Source organism: Pelophylax lessonae (genome assembly GCF_965119305.1).
Source record: "Pelophylax lessonae genome assembly, chromosome: 1".
NCBI classification, from domain to species: domain Eukaryota; kingdom Metazoa; phylum Chordata; class Amphibia; order Anura; family Ranidae; genus Pelophylax; species Pelophylax lessonae.
The window spans coordinates 809,821,522-809,844,973 of NC_138768.1; the positions used below are offsets into that span (position 1 = coordinate 809,821,522).

Here is a 23,452-nt window from a genome sequence, read left to right on the forward strand (position 1 = left end):
ACTGCGCCTGCTACTGCCCAACGTATCAAGGGACCGAGCACACCAAAGCCTGCTCAAAGGAGTTCCCTAGCGTGGCAGTTCTTCAGACAATGTGATGATGACAGGACACGAGTGGTTTGCACACTGTGCAAACAGAGCCTGAAGCGAGGCATAAACCTCAACCTGAGCACAACCTGCATGGCCAGGCAACTAAGTGCAAAGCACGAGCTGCGGTGCCGTAGACACCTCAAAAACCAAGAAAGGTCTCTGGCACCTACTGCTTCCTCTTCTGCTGCAATCTCGGCCTCTTCATCCACCTCTGTAGTGACAGTGGCACCTGCCACCCCGCAAACAGAGGATCTGCTAGCAACACCACCACCTGGGTCACCAACAACCATCTCCACAATGTCCCGTGGAAGCGTTCAGCTTTCTATCTCCCAAACACTGGAGCGGAAGAGGAAGTACCCCCCTACCCACCCGTGATCCCTGGCCCTGAATGCCAGCATTTCAAAATTCCTGGCCTTTGAAATGCTGTCATTCCGTCTGGTGGAGATGCAGAGTTTTAAAAGCCTTATGGCGGGGGCTGTCCCACAGTACGTCGTGCCCAGCCGCCACTACTTTTCCAGGCAAGCCATCCCTTCCCTGCACAACCAAGTGAATGACAAAATCAGGTGTGCACTGCGCAATGCCATCTGTGGCAAGGTCCACCTAACTACGGATACGTGGACCAGTAAGCACTGTCAGGGACATTATTTCTCCCTAACAGCACACTGGGTAAATGCAGTGGCGGCTGGGCCTGAGGCGGATAGCAGTTTGGCGCATGTCCTTCCACCACCGAGGATTGCAGGGCGCTTCAGTTTGCCTCCTGTTCCTAACTCCTCCTACTCCGCTTCCTCATCATCTACCGCCTCCTCATCCGGTCAGCGTAACACCTTCACCACCAACTTCAGCACAGCCAGGGGTAAACGACAGCAGGCAGTTTTAAAACTTGCCTGTTTGGGGGAAAAAACACACATCGCGCAGGAGTTGTGGAGGGGCTTTCAACAGCAGACCGATGAGTGGTTGCTGCCAGTGAGCCTCAAGCCCGGTCTGGTGGTGTGCGATAACGGGCAAAATCTCGTAGCAGCTCTGGGCCTAGCCGGTTTGACACACATCCCTTGCCTGGCGCATGTGCTGAATTTTGTTGTGCAGAGGTTCCTTAGAAATTACCCCGATATGTCAGAGCTGCTGCAGAAAGCGCGGGCTGCCTGTGCGCACTTTTGGCGTTCTCACCCTGCTGCTGCTTGCCTGTCAGCGCTGCAGCGTAACTTCGGCCTTCCCGCTCACCACCTCATATGTGACGTGCCCACAAGGTGGAACTCCACCATGCACATGCTGGCCAGACTGTGCGAGCAGCAGCAGGCCATAGTGGAGTTTCAGCTGCAGCACGCACGCGTGAGTCGCTCTGTGGAACAGCACCACTTCACAACCAATAACTGGGCCACCATGCGAGACCTGTGTGCCTTGTTGCGCTGTTTCAAGTACTCCACCAACATGGCCAGTGCCGATGACGCCGTTCTCAGCTTAACTATCCCACTTCTATGCCTTCTTGAAAAAACGCTTCGGGTGATGATGGAAGAGGATGTGGCACAGGAGGAGGAGGAGGAAGAGGTATCATTTCCAAGGCTTTCAGGGCAGTCATTCACAAGTGGCTCAGAGGGTGGGTTCCTGCACCCACAAATGCCAGGTACACAATTGTCCAGGAGGGGCACAGTTCTGGAGGATGACGAGGATGAGGAGGAGGAGATGGAACCATGTTCACAGCCGGGTGGCATCCAGGCCAGCTCATGGCCATCACTGGTGCGTGGCTGGAGGGATACAGAGGACACAGAGGATACACCTCCCACAGAGGACAGCTTTTCGTTGCCTCTGGCTAGCCTGGCACACATGAACAATTACATGCTGCAGTGTTTCCGCAACGACCGCCGAGTTTCCCACATTGTAACTTGTGCTTATTACTGGGTGGCCACGCTGCTGGATCCCCGTTACAAGGACAACGTACCGTCCTTAATTCCCTCACTGGAGCGTGATCAGAAGATGCGCGAGTACAAGCGCACGCTGGTAGACGCGCTGCTGGTGGCACAGTGGAAGCACAAGGCCAAGGCAGAGGAGGAGGAGGAAGAGGTCGCCAACGCAGTCAGGGCACTGCCAGCACCTCAGAAGGCAGGGTTAGCATGGCCGAAATGTGTAAATGCTTTGTCAGCACGCCACAACAAGCAGCAGCACCACCAGCTGATATGGAACGTCTTAGCAGGAGGCAGCATTTCACTAACAATGTGGAGCAGTATGTGTGCACACGCCTAGACGTACTGAATGACGGGTCTGCCCCCTTCAACTTCTGGGTCTCCAAGTTGGGCACATGGCCTGAGCTTGCCCTTTACGCCTTGGAGGTGCTGGTCTGCCCTGCAGCCAGTGTATTATCTGAACGGGTATTTAGCACGGCTGGGGGCGTTATCACAGACACGCGCAGCCGCCTGTCCAGAGCCAATGTGGACAAGCTCGCGTTCATTAAAATGAACCAGGCATGGCTCCCACAGGACTGGTCCATTCCTTCTACATCATTCAAGATTATTATTTTTTATTTTTATGTATTTTAAGTTATTTCCCTATCCACATTTGTTTGCAGATCACTTGCCTTGCTCTTAAGATTTTGCTGCCATTTGCAGCCCTCTAGCCCTTTCCATGTTTGTTTTAGAGCCATTTTAGTGCACAAAAGTTCGGGTCACCATTGACTTCAATGGGGTTCAGGATCGGGGTAAAGTTCGGGTTACGTCACAAGCCTGGACTTTTTTTTCAAGTTCGGCCGGACCCGCCGAACCCGGACATCCGGGTGTTCGATCATCTCTACTTACAAGGGATCAAAGCCCTTCTGGGCCTCCTCTGGAGGATCCCAGCGATCGTGGTCTGGCAAGTCAAGAGCGGGTTTCTCCAGACCCGTGGACAAGGCCCCTGCAGCAGGAAGGTGCCTCCTTACCCATATCTAGGGTGGGGGGACGTCTTCTCTGGTGTCAGGAAGGACATTCCTATAGACAGAATTGTTCTTCTAGACAGCTTCCTGTGCATAGGCTAAGCCCATTGCTCAAGTGCGTGCACCTGTTGCTTGTATTGTCATCAAGGGGCTATTTAAACTGAGCCTGTGCTGTGCTTCAGTGCTCTCTTGTCTACAGCATTCCTGTGTATACCTGCTACCTGTAAACCTGAATCTGATTACTGTTATCTACCCGGCTTGCCTTGACTTCTCTTGAACTCTGCCTGCATTGACACCAGTTTGTCTTTGACCACACTTCTGCCTGTACATCTGAACCTGATCCATCTGCCAGTGTATGACCCAGTTTGCCTGACTCTGTTCCTGCCTACTACCCTGCTGGACTGCCTGCTGCTAGTCTCTGCCCACTTTCCACTGGTGCCCATCCGGCATTCCTGCTCCGCTGCAACCTGCTGATGGACTCTGCCTGCTCCTGTCTCCAGCTTAGTGGTGTCCATATGGCACTCCTGCTCCGCTGCTGTCCACCGACGGTCTTCCCCTGCTTGATCCTGACAGTTCTTCCGGGTAAGCTACTATCAAGACCAATAGGCACTCGTGCCACTCTGCACTCCTGTGCTACCTGTCTGCTCTATCAGGGGCCACCGAGTCAGAGGTGTAAGAGAGGCCTTCCTCATCGTATCAGGCTCTTCTACCAGGTACATGACAGCTGGTTCCTGGATCCGTGGACTTCCCTGCTACAAGACAAGTGGGTCCATGAGTCATACGATTCGGCTACAAGATCTTACCCTCCGGTAAGGTTCTTCCTTCCAATGTGCGACTGTCACCCAGTCCACTTACAGGCTCTTTTTAGAGACCTTTTACTTTAAAGGGTGATTGACCCGGTTTCGACTTCGGAAAGTTTTTAGGATTTTTTTTCTCAAACCTGTTTACAGTTCCCGGGAAGGAAGGTAAGGTGCTTCCAATTCTGGACCTTAAGGCGCTGAACTGCTTTGTGCGGGTGCAGAAGTTCAGAATGGAGTCCATTCGCATGGTGGTGGCTTCCCTGCATCAGGGGGATTTTCTTGCCTTCATCGGCATCAAGGATGCTTACCTTCACATTCCAATATGTGTCGATCACCAGCGCTAACTCCACTTTGCCGTGGGAGAGGAGCATTATCAGTTTGTGGAGTTACCTTTTGGTCTCGCCTCCGATCTTCATGAAAGTGTTGGCCCCGGTGCTAGCATTATTACACCAATGGTGGATCGCGGTACTGGGCTACTTGAACTACCTCCTTTTGCAAGCGGAGTCTCCTACTGCTCTGGTGGAAAACCTGGAAATCACCATACGAACTTTGAGGGAGTTTGGCTGGATTCTGAATTTTCAGAAGTCTGCTCTGCTTCCGTGCACAAAGCTGGACTATCTGGGTCTGACTCTAGACTCGTCCTTAGCCAGGGTGCTCCTTCCTCTGGACAAACTCCAGAAACCGCAGGCTGCAATTCATCTGCTGTCCAGCAGATGGTCATCCCTCCGGACATGCATGCGGGTGCTGGGCCTGATTATGTCTACCTTCGAGGCGGTTCCATTTGCACAGTTACATACGAGGTCCCTGCAAGGGAGATTCTGGCCAAATGGGACAAGAATCCGCAGTTTCTGGACAATCAGATCTGGCGCTTCGGCGGGGAAAATCCTTCCTCCCCTTGCATTGGACAGTGGTCGCCATGGCTGCTGGTTGGGGAGGCGTCCTCTGTAAAAATTCTGCTCTGAGGAACTGGACACTGGAAGAGTCCAGACTACTGATCAATGACTTAGAACTCCGAGCGATTACATTGTGCCTGGAACATTGGATGTATCGTCTTCAGGGATGTCCAGTGCGTATTCAATCAGACAATGCCATGGCTCTGGCTTATGTCAATCACCAGGGGGGCACGTGAAGTGTCCTGGTGGCTCTGGAGGTAGCCGGCATTCTCAGTTGGGCAGAATGGTTCATTCCAGCCCTCTCCGCCGTACACATTTCAGGGGTGGAAAACTCACCGGCGGATTACCTCAGTCGGCAGGTGTTGGACCAAGGGGAGTGGTCCCTTCATCCGGAGGGGTTTCATCAGTTGTGTCTCCGGTGGGGCATCCCGAAGGTGGATCTGTTGGTGTCTTGGCTCAAGAGAAAGGTGCAGAGGTTTGTGGCTCAGTCACTGGATCCTCTAGCGGACACCACAGGTGCTCTGGTGGCCCCGTGGGGTCAGTATCGTCTGATTTATGCCTTCCCTTCTTTCATGCTTCTGCCGAGACTTATATGTTGGATTGAGGCAGAAGGGATTCCAGTCATCTTAGTGGCCCGGACTGGCCTCGCTGGACTTGGCACACCGATCTGGTGTGTTTGGTCGCTGACGTTCCTTGGAAGCTTCCTCTCAGGGAGGATCTGCTGTCCCAAGGACCAATCTTCCATCCTCTTTACAGTCGCTGGCTTTGACGGTTTGGCCGTTGAACGCCAGGTGCTGATGGATAGAGGTTTTGTCTGAGTCAGTGATTCCAACGCTGTTAAAAGTTAGGAAATCTACTTCTAGGAAGATCTACCATCATAAGTGAAAGATGTACATTGCGTGGTGTGAGTCTCTTGGGCTTCATCCTTGCTTTTTTTCAGTTGCTCGGATCTTGACCTTCCTTCAACAGGCGGTTGAGAAAAACCTGGCCTTAAGTACTATCACGGGTCAGGTGTCGGCCTAAGTGGCCTTATTTCAACGGTCCTTGGCCACATACCTGATACGTACTTTTCTTCAGGGAGTTAGGCACTTGACCCCTCCAGTGCGATATCTGTTGCTGCCTTGGGACCTCAATTTGGTGCTCTCCGTCTTCCAGAAGCCTCCTTTTAACTTTCAAATAGGTCTTTATTAGTAATTAATACAAGAAATGATACAGCATTAGATTGCTACTTACAGAGGTGCCGCCTAATTTAAGTCATGTGTCTATTTTCAAGTTTTCAAAATAGGATAATAGGCAGAAGGGAGGGGGATTGGGGCAGGGTAAAGGAAGAAGGGGGGGGTAGTGGAAGGGGCAAGGGGAGAGGGAATGGAATCACCAGATCTCCAAGTGTGGGGTTCAATAACCATAATATTAAACAACAATAGCAAAAATATTAATAAGCAGTTAAACCGTAACCATCTAGACCATTATGTCTACCCATATACAATTCACATTTCGGGTGTTTCAGATATGTATCCCAGTGTGACTGGAATTTGCATGTTTGCATATTTCTTCTAGCAATTATCCTTTCCATTTCGCATTGTTGGTTAAGGTCAGCGATTGTGCTAGCAATGGAGGGGGTGTTCGAGATTTTCCACAGTCTGGTAATATTAGTTTTGGCCTCTAACAGGAGATGTGTCACGACAATTCTGGAGTTAAGAGGGAAGTTTTTCAAGCCAATATGCATAGGGCTAGGGACAGGGTTGGGGGGGTAGGAATTTTGGAGATGTCAGATATCAATGAAAGGATTTGTCTCCAGTAGGATGAGAGGGATTTGCAGAACCATAATGCATGTGCTATAGAGCCTCCCACAATTTCTCCAGCAACAGGATGGTCTACCAGGGAATATTTTAGATAGTTGGTAGGGAGTTAGGTACCACCTATGTAGGGTTTTTTGGTATGTCTCCCAGTGGTTGGAGCAGTGTCAAGCTGTGGAGGTGATTTTAAAGACTTGTTGCCACATAGTAGGGGCTATGCCAATGTTTAATTCCTCGGTCCATTTAGTCAGAGAGGGTATTTGTGAGTAGAGACAGTAATAATTAAGTAAGGAGTAGAATAGCCAGATTACCTTTTTGGGATACTAGGGTTTTGTATATAATTGGAACACTAGTTCCAGCAGTAAGGCTGTGGGGTTAATTTTGGAGGTGTGGAGTAAGTGAGAAATTCTCATGTATGTGAATGTTTCTGTTATGGGTATATCGACCGCTCTGCGCAGGTTCTCCAAGGGTATTATCTCGGAGTGTTGAAAGAGGTCATGGATGTTTGTAATTCCCCGGTCTGTCCAGAGAGAGACTTTAAAGTCTGGGAGAAGTTTTGTTAGGGCTCTGAATGGTATGGGTATTTAGGGAGTAGGGTGGTTTAGTTTTTGATTGGAGAGATATTTCTTCCATGTCGTTAGGGATGTTATAATGGATGGGAAGGTATCTTGTTGAGGGATGGAGCAACCTGATGCTGTGAGGAGAAGGTTATCTATAGCATGTTTGTTTTGTGGAAGTGAAGTTTCCATTTGTGTCCATATTTTGTTGGGGGTAGGGTACCATCAGTAGTAGAGCTGGTCTAAGATGGAAGCGTGGTAGTAACTATGTATGTGAGGTAACCCAGCTCCCTCTTTTCTGGGTTGTCTAGTTAATATATAATTAGCACATCTCGGCTAGCCTTTTTCCCATATACATTTCGAGAAGTATCTTTGGACGGAAGAGAGAAAGGATTGGGAAAGGGATATAATTATTGTACGAAACATGTAAAGGAGTTTTGGTAGTATAAACATTTTGAGAGTTGCGATTCTACTCAGTCTAGAGAGTCCAGTGGAGCGAAGTGAGCTCAGGAGAAGAGAAAGTTGTTGGAGGAAGGATTGGTAGTGAAGTGCAAAAATGTGTTTTTGGGTGGGTGCCAATTGTATGCTTAGGTAGGGGATGGAGTTAGTCACCCATTTGTATGGGGTGGATTGTTTAAGTTTCAATTCTAGGTTTGCAGAGAGACAGAGGGGCATTATGACTGATTTAGATATGTTGAGCTTGTAAAAGGATACCTTGCTAAATTAATCTATGATGTTACGTATCACCTGTAGGGACAGTAGGGGGTGGGTCATCATCAGGATCACGTCATCTGCAAATAGGCTTATCCTATGTTCTGATTTGTTGCAGAAGATCCCTGAGATATTTGGATCAGTTCTAATCTTGGTTGCGAGAGGTTCCATCAGTAAAAAGATGAGCTGTGAGAGAGGGCTTCCCTGCCGAGTGCCGTTAGATATGGTGAATGGAGAGGACAGGGTTCCTCCTGTCAATACTCTAGCTGTAGGGTTGGAGTATAGGGAGACTATCACATTTTGTAGCCATCCAGTGATTCCAAATTTGTCCAGGACTGCTTTTTTAGGAAGCCCCAGTGGACTCTATTAAATGCCTTCTCTGCATCTAGAGATAGTAGCAGAGAAGGCGTCCGTGTTTGTGTAGTGTGTTGGATAAGGTTCAGCATTCTCCTTGTGGTGTCAGGGGCCTGTCAACCTGGGATCAATCCAACTTGGTCAGGGTGGATAAGAGGGGAGGATAGGTAGTAATCTATTGGCAAATACTTTGGCCGGGATTTTAATGTCCGTGTTTAGTAGAGATATGGGTCTGTAGTTTGTGGTGGAGGAGGGGGCTTTGTCAGGTTTAGGGATTGTCACAAGAATAGATCTTAGCATATCTGTGGGTAGGGAGCCAGAGGATCCTGCAGCATTGAAGAGGGTCATTAGTCTGGGAGCAATGATATCGTTAAGCTGTTTGTAAAATTCGTTTTGAACCCATCTTCACCTCAAGCTTTGTTTAGGGGTACTTTGTTTATGGCGATTTGAATTTCCTCAGCGGAAAAAGGCTGAGACAAACACTCTAATTGAGAGGGCGTGATATTTGTTAAGGGTATGGATTGTAGAAATTCACTGATATGAGGTTCTGATGGCTGAAAGGTTGAGGAGTCATTTTTTAGGTTGAATAGTGATGAGTAGTAAGTACTGAAGGCATTCACAATGTCTTGAGGATCAGTTATTAGTCATTTCGAGGTGGGGTGTAGGAGGGAGAGAATTTTGTTTTCATGCGTTGCACTTTAACTCTGTGGGCCAGTAGTGTGCCTGCCTTAATGCCTAGTGTGTAGTAGTTGGCTTTAGTGTATTTTTAGGTTTTTTTTCAACTTTGTATAGGAGGAGTGATCTGAGTCTTTGTCTCATTTCTAGCATTTCGCCAGATAGTTTGGAAGAGGGAAGGGTTTTGTTTTGTTTTTCCAGATTGTCAATCTGGAGCATGATCTCATCAATCTGCCTGTTTCTGTGCCTGAGTATGACATTTGAGATGGAGAGAAATAGGTGAAGTCTTTTTCTGCGCCGTTTTGGCATCTCCACACATTAAAGAGGTCTGCTCTGCGGAGTAGAGGATTCAGAGCGGCCCGTGGTTGCTGCGTGTGTGAAGAAGAGTCCAGTACTGGGTCCGCTACAATGTTAAAGTCTCCTCCTAGAATGAGGCAGAAAACACGCTTTTACTCATGTGTTTCACCACTGGCCAAACTACAAGGTTCCCCAGCTTGAGAATTAATCTCCAGGATCTGCGCAGGGACTGGTAATGTGTTTCTCCTCCTAGAATGAGGCTTCCCTTCTTGATTTTGTTGATTTTTTTTGAGAAGACTTTTGTAAAAGGTAGCTGGTTTTGTATTTGGGCCATACGTTTTTGCCAGAGTGTAGGTGGTTTGTCCTATCTTGCAGATAGAAAGTGTTTAGATCTTTTGATCTGTTTGGTAGGGGTTAGGGTCTTACACCAGGGTTGATGGTAGCGAACTCTATGTAAAGATGTGTCGCAGGGTTAGATGCTCAGTATGGTCTAGATGTAGTCCAGTTAGTCAGGATAAAGATCAAAATGAATTGGGCTTGGTGAGTGTCAGTAATTCCAAACTGATATGGTCACACAAGGAGGAAAAAAAAGAGAGTTAGAAAAGAGGAGCCCTTGAAAAATGGGCTTGATGTGCAGTAACTACTGCTTTTAACAATGCAGGGGGAAAAATAGTGAGAAATAAAAAAAAAATTCTTAACAACAGAAGCCACAGACAGTTAGATGGAGTCAAAGAATATTTTTAAGGAAGAGACCGCTGCTACCCAGCAAGGTAGCGGTGTGGATGATAGCGGGTACACTATGCTTGTCAGCCTTCTTGACAGGGCCAGCTAGTGTCCATCTGAGATGATGAGGAGTCAGTGGGGCCCGTGGTTTCTGGTGGTATAAGACGCCAGTCTCCTAAGAGTCTGAGGCTTCCCCCCAGCGATCGAACGATATAGGTTTTGCTTTGGTATGTGATCAGCAATTTGACAGGGAATCCCCATTTATAGGGGATATGGTGATTTTGTAGTGCCTCCGTTATGGTGGCTAATTGCTGCCTGGTATCCATTGTCATTTTTGATAGATCTGCATACAGTTTGATTACATAGAATGGGTCGGAAAGGTTTTGCGTGCATTTTGTCGCAGTCAACTCTTTTTCTTTTGTGGTAAAAAAGTGAATATGTGCTAGTACATCCCTGGGTTTTGATTTGGGGAGATTGGGGGGGGGGGGGTTTCGGGAGTCTATGTAAACGATCTATTTCTTGGTCTCAGTCAGTAAGATCAGGTAAGACTGCTTTCATTAAGGACTGCAGGTACTGGACCAGGTAATTTTGTTGGATGGATTCTGGAATGTTGCAGAATTTAATATTGTTCCGGCGTGACCGGTCCTCTAGCTCTGCTAGTTTGAGTTTGATCGATAATAATTCATCTTCGTGTTCTGTGAACACATTGATCAGCTCATTATGAGCTGCAATGAGATTAGTAATTTTGGTTTCAATATGTTGCAGGCGCTGGTCCTGTGCCTGCATTACATGGGTTAGAGAAGTGACCGAGGCAGAAAGGTCTGCATAGAGAGATTGCTTTAGGGAGATGGGCATATTCTTCATGGTGATCTCAGAAAGTGGCTGGTCTGAGGCAGGGAAAGAGTCAATTGCTGAAGAGTGCTGAATGTCAGGGGCTTGTGGATTGATGGAGTAGTCCCTAGGTAGGCTGGGGTCACTGTCATCACGTCTAGGTTTGGATTTGGCAGGGCTGGATGTCAATGGAGAGGCAGGGGGAGAGGACCCACTATCCACCGCTGAAGAGGATGAGAAGCGCTGCTGAGGAGACAGGATGAAGTCAGCTTGAGGAGAGAGGAGTCATGTCGTTTGACCAGGAAGTCCACCAGTGCCATCTTGGCCGTGACTCGTGTCTGTCAGCGGGAAGAAGCTGGTGAGCTTTTGCTGGCTTTTGGGGAGTTTCCTGCTCCTCGACATAGTCCCTGGAGTTGATGGGGATTCCCAGGTCGCGGTAGGTTAGTGTTACCCGAGGGTTCAGTCAGTTTAAGGCCGCCAATAGCTGGGTATGATGCGGAGCTGAGGCTTCAGATGTCCATCCATTCCACCGGCAAGCCAAGCCTCCTTTTGAGAATCTTCGGGAGATTCCCCTGCTTACGCTGTCCCAGAAGCTGGCCTTTTTGGTGACTTTTACCTCTGCGCACAGGGTGTCGGAATTGGCAGGGTTATCCTGTCATTCACCTTTCTTGGTTCACAGTGATAAGGTGGTTCTTTGCCTCTGTCTGTCGTTCCTTCCTCAGGTTGTCTCTGATTTTCATTTGAATGAAGACATTGTGTTGCCTTCCTTGTGTCCGGGGCCAAAACATCCAAAGGAAATTGCTTTGCATGCCTTGGATGTGGTCCAGGCAATTAGGGTGTACCTGGCAGAGTCTTTTAGGAAGTCAGACTCACTATTTGTGCTCACAGATGGGTCTCGGAAAGGGTTGTCCGCTTCCTCTGCGACCATATGTATCAGACAGAACGTGGTTCAGGTCTATTCCATCAATGGTCAGGTTTCTCCTTTCCCTGTCAAAGTGCATTCTCTTGGGCACTCAGTGCCTCCTGGGCCTTCCATCATCAGGCGTCAGTGACGCAGGTTTGCAAGGCGGTCACCTGGTCGTCGGTGCACACTTTCACAAAGTTCCTTTGGCCGCAAGGTTTTTGCAGGCTGCTGTTTAGAGGACCTGGTCCTCTTTGAGGGTGTATTGTTCTTTTCAGGTGAGCTCCAGTTGTTTTGGTTAAGCTCCTGTTTACCTGGTTGGCTATAGTTAGCCTTGGAATTTCTTTTTTGCTGTTCCCACCCCTCATGTTTAACACTGCTTTGGGATGTCCCCATGGTTAAGAAGATCAGGAGCTGTGTCCGTCAATGAACGATAGAGAAAATGGGATTTTTGCCTTACTGTAAAATCCATTTCTCTGATGTTCATTGACAGACACAGCACTCGCCCCTCTGTGGAGTTGTAATTCTTCTGACACTGCTTGTAACAAAAGTGAGTACCTATAGCAGAGAGAGGGAGTATACCCCCTGGGACTGCCCATAGACTTGCCAGACTTTTTTTCGGCCTAATGTCCTTCTCCTCTAGGGGGCAGTATAACCTAATAATAATTTTTATTGTTATTACAGGGAATGAAAATATCCCCTATGATAGCAATAAGTAGTGATAGGTACTCCTTTTTGAAAAAATTGGAGTCTATTAAACTCTAGATGTCTCCTCTGCCCTTAAAGCATCTGACCACACTGAGATCAGTGTGATAGAATGCTTTCACAATTTTGCAATGGCGCTGTTTATATCCGGATAAACCAAAGTCATGAAATGCTCATAGCTTCTGGTATCTTAGGCCATAGAGATGATTGGAGCTGTTCTGGTCTCCGATCAGCTCTATGGTCAGCTGACGGAACCACCGGCTGCAGTCCAGAGAAAACCGTGGAAGGCGGCGGAAGAGGGAGGGGGTGTCCCCTCCCACTGCTTGTAAAAGCGGTCCAGCGGCTAGGTTTGCTTTTAAATGAAAGCCGACCACTGGCTGTAAAAAAACGATACCAAGATGATGCCTAAACCTGCAGGAATCATCCCGGTATGACCACTCAAATTCCAGCGACGTACCAGTACTTTGCTGGTTCTTGTTGGGCATATATTGTAAGACTCTTTTTTTTTTTCATGCAGCCTGTGGGCTGAACAAAAAAAGAGAACTTAACAGATTCCTACATTCACATTGATCGATGTGGATGAAGAAATCTTCGCCAAGAAAAGTGTTAAAAAATATATGGCAAAGCATAGGGGAGATTCGCCCTCTGTGCCCACCCCATCCCCTATGCTTCGCCATATATGCCCTTTTTTTTTAACTGTGGTGGGGAAATCACCTCCTACAGCACTGCAATTATTGATTTACGTATATGCTGAAAGAAAACGCTGTTGCTGTCGGGATAAACAAATCAGTACTGCAGCTGATGGGCGTACCTGCAAAGCAAGCAATGGTTAACAATAAAAAATTACATTATGATAGTACACAGTACAGTAAAACTGTAGAATGGCGGTATATGCAAAGCAAACTATGGTTAACAATGAAAAACAGTAACCATAAAACATTACAGTATTGCAGTATAAGTACAGTAGAACAGTAATAACAGAAAATGAACTCAATAAAACGACAACTATGTTTGGCTTTTTTATGGTAACTTTTTTTATACTTTTTTTGTAACTGTAAAAAAAAAATGTTACGTTCCAGGCTAGGGTCTATCAAAATGCGATAGCTATCTAACATCTTTCGAGACCCTATGTGAAAGTATGCCCAAGACTGTGAGGTGCTGTACCCTATACTAATACTCCACTAGTGTGTGGTAGCGATGGAAACAGTCCCCGATGCAGAGACCAGGTTGGCCAGGATAAGAGGGACAAAAAAAGCGAGGACATCCGGAAAATTCATTTTCATGCAGCCGTCTCACTGCATCTGGATTGTGAATTTGGGCCAGAGAACCTTCTGGATACGGAAGGGCTGTGATGATCTCTTCCTGGAATTTTAGGAAATATCCGCTTCTTCCTGACGAATTGTATTGCACAAATGACAAGTAAATGTCTCCTGCGCTCAAATGTTGCATATAGGCCAGAAAGGCAATGGCTATATCGTTGACATCTGAAGTTTTGCTGCCCTCTCAGGATAATGGGTATCCACACAAACTGAAAGCAAAAAACAAGAGAAGGGCGCACCGACCTTGTGCAATACCATAAAATATTTATTGGAAAATTGTTAAAATCAGATCATGCATTATACTCACAAGAGTAGGCTATGTAAAAGCAAAAACCAAAAGAGTTCCTTCGGCTGTCCAGAGACCGCAGGACCATATCCTTAGTAATGACAGGTGAACTTGAAGTAGTCCATAGGGCTAACACGTTTCGAGGGAGAACCCTCTTCCTCAGAGCCATCTGGGCTGGGCGGAGGGGCTAAACGCAAGTGCTGGCAGGTGTCGGGGCTGATCTTGCTAACACTGCATTTTGGGAACACTATCCTAAACTATTGGGGACCCGATGTCCGCCGCTCACTCTGCGATCGGCCGGGGAGAGGGAAAAAGTCAGGCAGCTTGTGTAAACAAGCTGCCTGTCATTCTCCCCTGTGTAGAGACACCGATCATACGGTTCTACTATGTAGGACCGTTGATCAGTGTAACTACAGCTCAATAGACAGCCAATCACAGTTAGAATCACGCCCCTAGGGACACACACAGCCCCTCCCTCTCAAATAAAGTTAACCACTTCACTGCCAATGTATTTTTACAGTAACAGTGCATATATATTGCACTGATTACTGTAGAAATGTCACTGGTAACCCCAAAAGTGTCAAAAATGTCAGTCAAGGGTCCGATCTGTCTGCCACAATGTCGCAGTACCGCAAAAAAAATCGCAGATCGCCGCCATTACGCGTTAAAAAAAAACCAACAAAAATGACAAAAATCTTTCCCTTTGTTAGTAAACGCAATAACTTTTGCGCAAACCAATCAAAATACGCTTTTTGCGATTTTTTTTACCAAACATATGTAGCATAAAACAAATTGGCCGAAAATGTTAAAAAATTTTGATTTTTACTTTTTTTTTTTGGGGGAATTTCATATAAAAAAAATGTGAAAAATATTGTTATTTTTGCAAAATTGACGCTCTTTTTTTGTTTATAGCGCGTGATCAAAAAATCGCACAGGGGATAAAATACACCAAAAGAAAGCTCTGTTTGTGGGAAAAAAAGGACGTCAAATTTGTTTAGGTACAGCGTCGCACGACTGCGCAATTGTCCGTTAAAGTCACGCAGGGCCGAATCGCAAAATACCCCCTGGTCAGGAAGGGGGTAAAATCTTCCGGGGCTTAAGTGGTTAAAGGGTGCCTTGACTGAAAAAAGGTTGAGAAACAATTTTGTAGATACATAAAATGAACTGTCTGACTCAGTGTTTATCAACACTGTTCAGACAGAGAAAGAGTAACACTTTTTTGTATCTACCTGATTGTATATGCAGATCAAAGGGATGACATGTTATCTGCAAATAATGTCAGTTAAAGCAACCTGACAAGTAAAAAAAAATAAATAAATTATATTTTATTTTTAACTTTGTCTCTGATTAGTGTAAACTAAGGTTCAATAAGGGGTTACTTTTACTTAATAACCTTACTTTTTTCAATTTATGTTTTATTAACATTATCATCTAAACTTTTTTTCATTGTTTTTTGTTTTGTTCATAAAAAAATCACAAAATTGAAAAAAGAAAAAAAAAAACCCTCTTTTTTTTCATTTGTAAGTAACTTTGCAATGCTACCACAATCATTATTTTAGTGTAATTTTAAACAGGAAAAATGTTTCAAACATTTGTTTATCTAATAATCACATATAAAAAGTTCACTTTTTGCAAGACAATATAATGAAAGAGCCTTTTTTGTTAAAAAAAAATATATATATATATAGATCTATAAAAATATGTGTGTGTGTGGTGTGTATATATACAGTCAGGTCCATAAATATTGGGACATCTACACAATTGTAATATTTTTGGCTCTATACACCACCGCAATGGATTTGAAATAAAACAAACAAGATGTGATATAACTGCAGAATTCCAGCTTTAATTTGAGGGTATTTACACCCAAATCAGGTGAACGTTGTAGGAATTACAACAGTTTGTATATGTGCCTCCCACTTTTTAAGGGACCAAAAGTAATGGGACAGATTAACAATCATAAATCAAACTTTCACTTTTTAATACTTGGTTGCAAATCCTTTACAGTCAATTACAGCCTGAAGTCTGGAACGCATAGACATCACCAGACGCTGGGTTTCATCCCTGGTGATGCTCTGCCATGCCTCTACTGCAACTGCCTTTAGTTCCTGCTTGTTCTTGGGGCATTTTCCCTTCAGTTTTGTCTTCAGAAAGTGAAATGCATGCTCAATCGGATTCAGGTCAGGTGATTGACTTGGCCATTGCATAACATTCCACTTCTTTCCCTTAAAAAACTCTTTTGGTTTCTTTCGCAGTATGCTTCGGGTCATTGTCTATCTGCACCGTGAAGCACCGTCCAATGAGTTCTAAAGCATTTGGCTGAATATGAGAGATAATATTGCCCAAAACACTTCAGAATTCATCCTGCTGCTTTTGCCAGCAGTCACATCATCAATAAATACAAGAGAACCAGTTATATTGGCAGCCATACATGCCCACACCATGACACTACCACCACCATTCTTCACTGATCAGGTGTTATTATTTGGATCATGAGCAGTTCCTTTCCTTCTCCATACTCTTCTCTTCCCATCACTCTGATACAAGTTGATCTTGGTCTCATCTGTCGATAAGATGTTGTTCCAGAACTGTGAAGGCTTTTTTTAGATGTTATTTGCAAACTCTAATCTGGTCTTCCTGTTTTTGAGGCTCACCAATGGTTTACATCTTGTGGTGAACCCTCTGTATTCACTCTGGTGAAGTCTTCTCTTGATTGTTGACTTTGACACACATACACCTACCTCCTGGAGAGTGTTCGCGATCTGGCCAACTGTTGTGAAGGGTGTTTTCTTCACCAGGGAAAGAATTCTTCGGTCATTCACCACAGTTGTTTTCCGTGGTCTTCCGGGTCTTTTGGTGTTGCTGAGCTCCCCGGTGCGTTCTTTCTTTTTAAGGATGTTCTAAACAGCTGATTTGGCCACACCTAATGTTTTTGCTATCTCTCTGATGGGTTTATTTTGTTTTTTTTTCAGCCTAAGGCTCCATGTACACGGGACGCTGGAAATGGCCGTTTAGGAGCAGTTGGGCGTTTTTTTTTAGAAGCCCCTGAACGCAGCTCCATGTTATCTTATCTGTCCATGTACACATGGTCGTTTACAGTCATTTGCAGGCAGTTGCGTTCAGGGACTTTTTTTAGAACGCAATTATTTTCGTTCGAACGTGTGTTTCCCGGCATTTCAAACGCAGAAACGCGGCCGAACGTGACTAAACGTGACTGAACGTGATGAACCTACGTTCAGCCACGTTACACGTTTGTTTTTTCTTCCATTCAAAATCAATGGTTCCCTATGGGAGCCTATTGATTTGAATGGAAGTCGCACCGCAAGTCGGATACGACTTGCGGCGCGACCTGCACTGTGAGAATCTTGAGGGGGAACTCCACGCCAAAAATGGGAAAAAAAATGCGTGGGGGCCCCCCCCAGGTTCCAAACCAGGCCCTTCGGGTCCGGTATGGAATTTGAGGGTCTCCAGTGATTATGCCGGTCTCCGGTCTCTGCAGCTTATTATATAGTCATTAGGGGCGTGGCCCCTGATGACGTCATCGGGAGGCCCCGCCCCCTCATGTCACAGATGACGTCATCTGTGGCATGAGGGGCGGGGCCTCCCGATGACGTCATCAGGGCCACGCCCCTAATGGCTATATAATAAGCTGCAGAGACCGGAGACCGGCATAATCACTGGAGACGTCGTCGGAGGAGGACCGGAGGAAGAAGAAGAGCCGACAGCAAAAGAGCAGAAGACCGGAGAGGAGAAGAAAAGAAGAGAGGACAGCAGAAGGGCGGACAGCAAAAGAGCAGAAGTCCCCGGAGAGGAGCGGACAGCAAAAGAGCAGAAGACCCCCGGAGAGGAGAAGACAAGAAGAGCCGGATGAAGATTTTTAATAAACTTTCCAAAACGTCTCCTGTCGTAATTTCCATACACTGCCTTTTATGTGGTGAATGAGTAGGGGTACAGTGTACCCCATACCCATTCACATAGGGAGGGGGTCCGGGATCTGGGGGGCCCCCTTGTTAAAGGGGGCTTCCAGATTCCGATGAGCCCCTGCCCGCAGACCCCCACAACCACCGGCCAGGGTTGTGGGGATAAGGCCCTTGTCCTCATCAACATAGGGGCAAGGTGCTTTGAGGTGGGGGGTGCAGAGCTCCCCCTGCCACAAAGCACCAACACCCCCCCATGTTGAGGGCATGTGGCCTGGTGTGGTCAAGGGGGGGTGGGGCCACTCGCTCGTCCCCTCCCCTTTCCTGGCCTGCTGGGCTGCATGCTCGGATAAGGGTCTGGTATGGATTTTGGGGGGGACCCCATGCCGTTTTTTCGGCGTGGGGCTACCCTCAAATTCCTTACCGGACCCGAAGGGCCTGGTTTGGAACCTGGGGGGGACCCCCACGCAGTTTTTTTCCCCATTTTTGGAGTGGAGTTCCCCCTCAAGATTCTCACAGTGCAGGTCGCGCCGCAAGTCGGATCCGACTTGCGGTGCGACTTCCATTCAAATCAATAGACTCCCATAGGGAACCATTGATTTTGAATGGAGGCAGAAAAACGCTGCTAAAAGTAACGTGGCCAAACGTGCAATAACGCAAATGGAAAAAGCTACTGAAAGCACGTTTAACAGCTGCTTTTTCCCGGCGTCAGAAATGGCTTTGCAGGACGTTTTTTCTAACGTCCCGTGTACATGGAGCCTAATGATGGCTTGCTTCACTGATAGTGACAGCTCTTTGGATCTCATATTGAGAGTTGACAGCAACAGATTCCAAATGTAAATAGCACACTTGTAATGAACTCTGGACCTTTTATCTGCCGCTTGTAAATGGGATAATGAGGGAATAATACACACCTGGCCATGGAACAGCTGAGCAGTCAATTGTCTTTGGTCCCTTAAAAAGTGGGAGGCACAAATGCAAACTGTTGTAATTTCTACACCTTTCACCTGATTTGGATGTAAATACCCTCAAATTGAAGCTGAAAGTCTGCAGTTAAAGCACATCTTGTTTGTTTCATTTGAAATCCATTATAGAGCCAAAAAGAATTAGAATTGTGTCGATGTTCCAATATTTATGGACCTGTGTGTGTGTATATATATATATATATATATATATATACCATATTTATCAGTGTATAACACGCACTTTTTCCTCCTAAAAATGGAGGAAAAAGCAGCAGTGCGTGTTATACGCCGATATGAAAAAAAAAATGTCCAGGAAGCAGCGCCGAGAGCAGAAGGGGCGGGTCGGGCCGAGGAGAAGGAACGACGAGCTGTCATTAGAGCAGAAGGGGGCGGGCCGGCCGAGGAGAAGGAAGGACAAGCTGTCATAAGAGAAGAAGGGGGCGGGCCGGGCGGAGGAGAAGGGAGAACGAGCGAGCGCAGTCATTGGAAGTCCCGCCTATGACAGACGTCACACGTCTCGGCAGAGGAGGCGGGACTTCCGATCACTCCGCTCGCTCGTTCTCCCTTCTCCTCGGCCCGGCCCGTCCCCTTCTTCTCTTATGACAGCTTGTCCTTCCTTCTCCTCGGCCGGCCCGCCCCTTCTGCTCACGGCGCTGCTTCCCGGCTTTTTTTAAAAACCGATTCGGATAGTTCACTCACTGCTGATGAGGCTGCATACTATATGGTCAGACACTGCTGAAGGCTGCATACTCTATGGTCAGACACTGCTGATGAGGCTGCATACTCTATGGTCAGACACTGCTGATGAGGCTGCATACTATATGGTCAGACACTGCTGATGAGGCTGCATACTATATGGTCAGACACTGCTGATGAGGCTGCATACTATATGGTCAGACACTGCTGATGAGGCTGCATAATATATGGACAGACACTGCTGATGAGGCTGCATAATATATGGACAGACACTGCTGATGAGGCTGCATAATATATGGACAGACACTGCTGATGAGGCTGCATAATATATGGACAGACACTGCTGATGAGGCTGCATAATATATGGACAGACACTGCTGATGAGGCTGCATATAGAGACAGACACTGCTGATGAGGCTGCATATAGGGACAGACACTGCTGATAAGGCTGCATACAGAGACAGACACTGCTGATGAGGCTGCATATAGGGACAGACACTGCTGATGAGGCTGCATTCATGGGCACTGGTGAGATGTCATTTGATTAAAAAAAAAAAAAAATGTTCTGAGTTCAAAGCTGTTTATTTTAAATTTAAGCTTTTTTCCTGAAATTTCTCTCCAAATATTGAGGTGCGTGTTATACGCCGGCGTGTGTTATACGCCGATAAATACGGTATATATATATATATATATATATATATATATATATATATATATACACAGTATGTATGTAAAAACTGTTCTAGTCCATAGGGGGTGTACAGGTGTGAGAGGGTAAGTCGTTGTTAAGATAAAAACATAGGAAAGCAACCAATCAAAACTTTGAAACTCACATCAAAAATGTAAAAACTACACTAGTACATAAATTAAAAATATGTTCTGAAAGTACACCATACTCTTTGTTTACATTTCTTCAAGGCTCTGCTGCTGACCTGTGCAAACTGGCAATGATTAAAATTTCATCTTTCATCACATGCTCTTCAAGTCTGACAGCTAGGTTTGTAAAGAGTTTTGTAAGTGTAACTCGGTGTGTCATATTTAACATAGATGTTTTTTTTTAATGTCTAAGAGCAGAAATGCAATTAAACTATATGAAAATGTTGTCAGTGACAGACAAGACTTGTACAGCTGTAATTTGCAAAATGATGCTTAGAAGAAGCCTCGCCAAACTCTTCGTTTAGTTGATCCTGCTCCCCCCCCCCCCCATGAGGATATTTTCATATAGCAATGTGTCCCATATTTGTAGGTGATGTTTAAGGCTAGCTTCGTGGTCAGATTCTGTTTCAGCAACGATCTTGTTCAATTATTTCATGGCAGTCTGCTTTGCTTTTCATTTATGTGATATAAATCGTGAATAACTATGAAGTAAAATGTGCTTTTCAGTTATGTGCGGGCTATCGAGGTGTATATTAAATTTGTTAGGAGAGTGGACAAAGGAAAATATAGTGGCCTAATAGCCTATTTTATACTCTAGTAATCGGGACACCTTTCTAGTTTCAACTACAAATTACTTTGTGTCCACTATATATGGAACGCTAAATACATTAATCTGATGACACTAAACATAATGGATGTATTTCAGGCTCATTGCGCAGATTCATGATGAACTGTTGTTCGAAGTGGAGAATTCTCAAATGTTGGAATTTTCAGGTTGGTGCAAATTTTTTGTCCAGTGTAAAAAAAAAAAATATATGTATGTGTATATATATATATATATATATATATATATATATATATATATATATATAATATATGTAAAATATACCAAATACCCCTGCATTCAGTTTTCTTAAGCAATAAAGATTCCCTGCTTCCAAAATCAGAAAACCATGACAGAAATTAAATAAAACCTTTTGAAACTATAATAATAATAAAAACATTTGTCTAAGTTGTATACTTTTGCAAATATGTTCAGTAATTACGCTACATTATCTAGGTAAGAGTGTGAGTTTTGTTGTGATAAATGGCAGGTCTATCTTCATTACAAAAGATGGTTAGAGAAAAAAGCCTACCAGCTGAGTACACTTCATGGAAAAGAGAAAAGTCCTGGAAGTTGCATATCTCTGCAAAACCCTTTAAGAAGGTGTATGACAGCCTCAGCCTGGGGTATAACCAGGCCACACCCCAATGTGTTTCACTCTGCCCCCGGAGTTTAGTTATGGCTAGTCATCCCTATGACTAAGCTCCATGAGTGGAGTGAAACAGGTTGGGGATGTGGCTTGATTGGAGCCCGGGCTGAGGCTGTCCTACACCTTATGGGGTTTTGCAGAGATGTGTTACTTCCAGGACTTTTCCCTTTACCATTAGATGTTTAGAGCTGGGATGAGCTCTGTCCTTGTCTGCACTCCAAGCAATTGCTACATAAGAGAATCTGGTGGAGCTTTCAACGGCGCCTATAATTTAGTTTGGGTCACAGCTAAGTATACTGCCATCCAGAAGGATATTGGGATCAATGGGAGAACCAGCAGTGGTTATTAAAACTTTTGAAGCGGGTTTGAAGTGCAGTCAATATTGGTGCAAATATTGGACCCAAATCGTAACTGTTGACCATGGTATTTAAATAGGATTGTTAAAAAATCCTTTCTTATGCCCTGAAATTACTACATATATATTTGTGACAAATATTAAAATCTCTTTTATCCAAGCCAGTTCATAAAAGTGAGATCATTTATGTATACTGACCTTTTAAAGATTAAATGTAAGCTTTGTGCCCTAGGAACAAAACTGCCCTCCTAGGCTTGTGAATGAGATTGTATACTTAGTAGATTCCTCTGTGTAATTAGGTCAACGTTCTGTTTTTCAGAATACAAAGGCACACAACTGGGTTTTTATAGGGGTAAAAAAATTGAGCTTGGTTTGAAGCTGATGGTTTCTTTACAAGAAGCATGGGAAAACAGATCCACAAATGTTTCTATAGGGAATATTTGTGAGGTGAGCATGAGAGGGTTTCAAAAAAACTGACTGCATTTGAAAAGTACTTCTAAACTCAAGTTGTCAAGCATCCTACTTAAAGATAGTTGATGTTTGTGCTAGGCTGGATTCAAGACATTCTAGATATCTGGGTCCAATCTGTCTCTTCCAAGTGGCGTAAAATAGAATTTATATATCTGCCTCCTCCTCGCATTTTGCCTTCCAGTCTGCCAGCTTTAGACCTAAATAAGGCAGATTTAGTGTGCACCTTGCACAAACATCAGGCTAAAGAAGTGGTTGCATCAGTTCCTTCAGAAGAACAATTGTCAAGGTTTCTTTTCAAACCTATTCACAGTCCTAAAACCAAGTGGCGGCATCTGCCCAGTTCTGGTATTAAAATCTCTAAACCTGTGATAAGACTGTTTTCAGGTTTGTAAAGCATTGTCTGACAGTACACAATGGCTACAATGACGGACATTTCTCTAAAACAAACCCTTTTAGTTAGGTACCATGATAAAGGATGTACACATTTGATTATTTTAAATCATGTAACTTTGAAGTAATCATCAGATCAGCCAAGTGTTAGTCACTGGTATTGACCTGTATAGCAAGGGGAAGATTTTACTGTTTTGATGAAAAGGATGATGGGAGAAAAGGTCTAGTTTAGTAGGAAGCACAGGAATGCATGCATATGCAGTGCTTTGAAAATGTATTCATACCCCTTGAAATGTTCTACATTTTTTCATCTTACAACCAAAAACGTAAATGTATTTTTCTCTTACGTCCTCTGACAGTCGCCGCCCACTCACTCAGTCTTCACCAATGGGTATTGACCTCTTATCCATAGGAGCAAGCTAGGCATAAGACTTGTTAAAAACAAAGTAATTTACATAGACACACCTATGGGGGCTGTCCCACTGGTCCAATACCCCCCTGCTATCAGCATTCCCAACTCAGTTTGTCTTCTGCCTAGTTAGGAGTAAGATAGGCTTTCCCTGTGCTGGGGCTACAGTCTCAGCCTTCTTCTACTTTATTACTTTTATTTCATGCTAAGTGTTTTTTTCTTGCACTACTAGCTTTTTATTTTGTTCCTGCGCCTAGTTAGTTCGGATCTTCGGAAGACTACGGCG

The 23,452-nt window shown here is 45.3% G+C and overlaps 1 protein-coding gene across 1 annotated transcript in view; it reads left to right on the forward strand.

Annotated features, from left to right (window-relative positions):
- The window catches only part of POLN (DNA polymerase nu), a 560,717-nt gene that overhangs the window by 502,749 nt on the left and 34,516 nt on the right, over window positions 1-23,452 (forward strand). Inside the window, exons 19-20 of the mRNA XM_082249983.1 lie at window positions 20,331-20,409; window positions 20,995-21,062. Of these exons, the coding sequence (XP_082106109.1) occupies window positions 20,331-20,409; window positions 20,995-21,062 (147 nt within the window). The remainder of the gene's footprint in view (window positions 1-20,330; window positions 20,410-20,994; window positions 21,063-23,452) is intronic.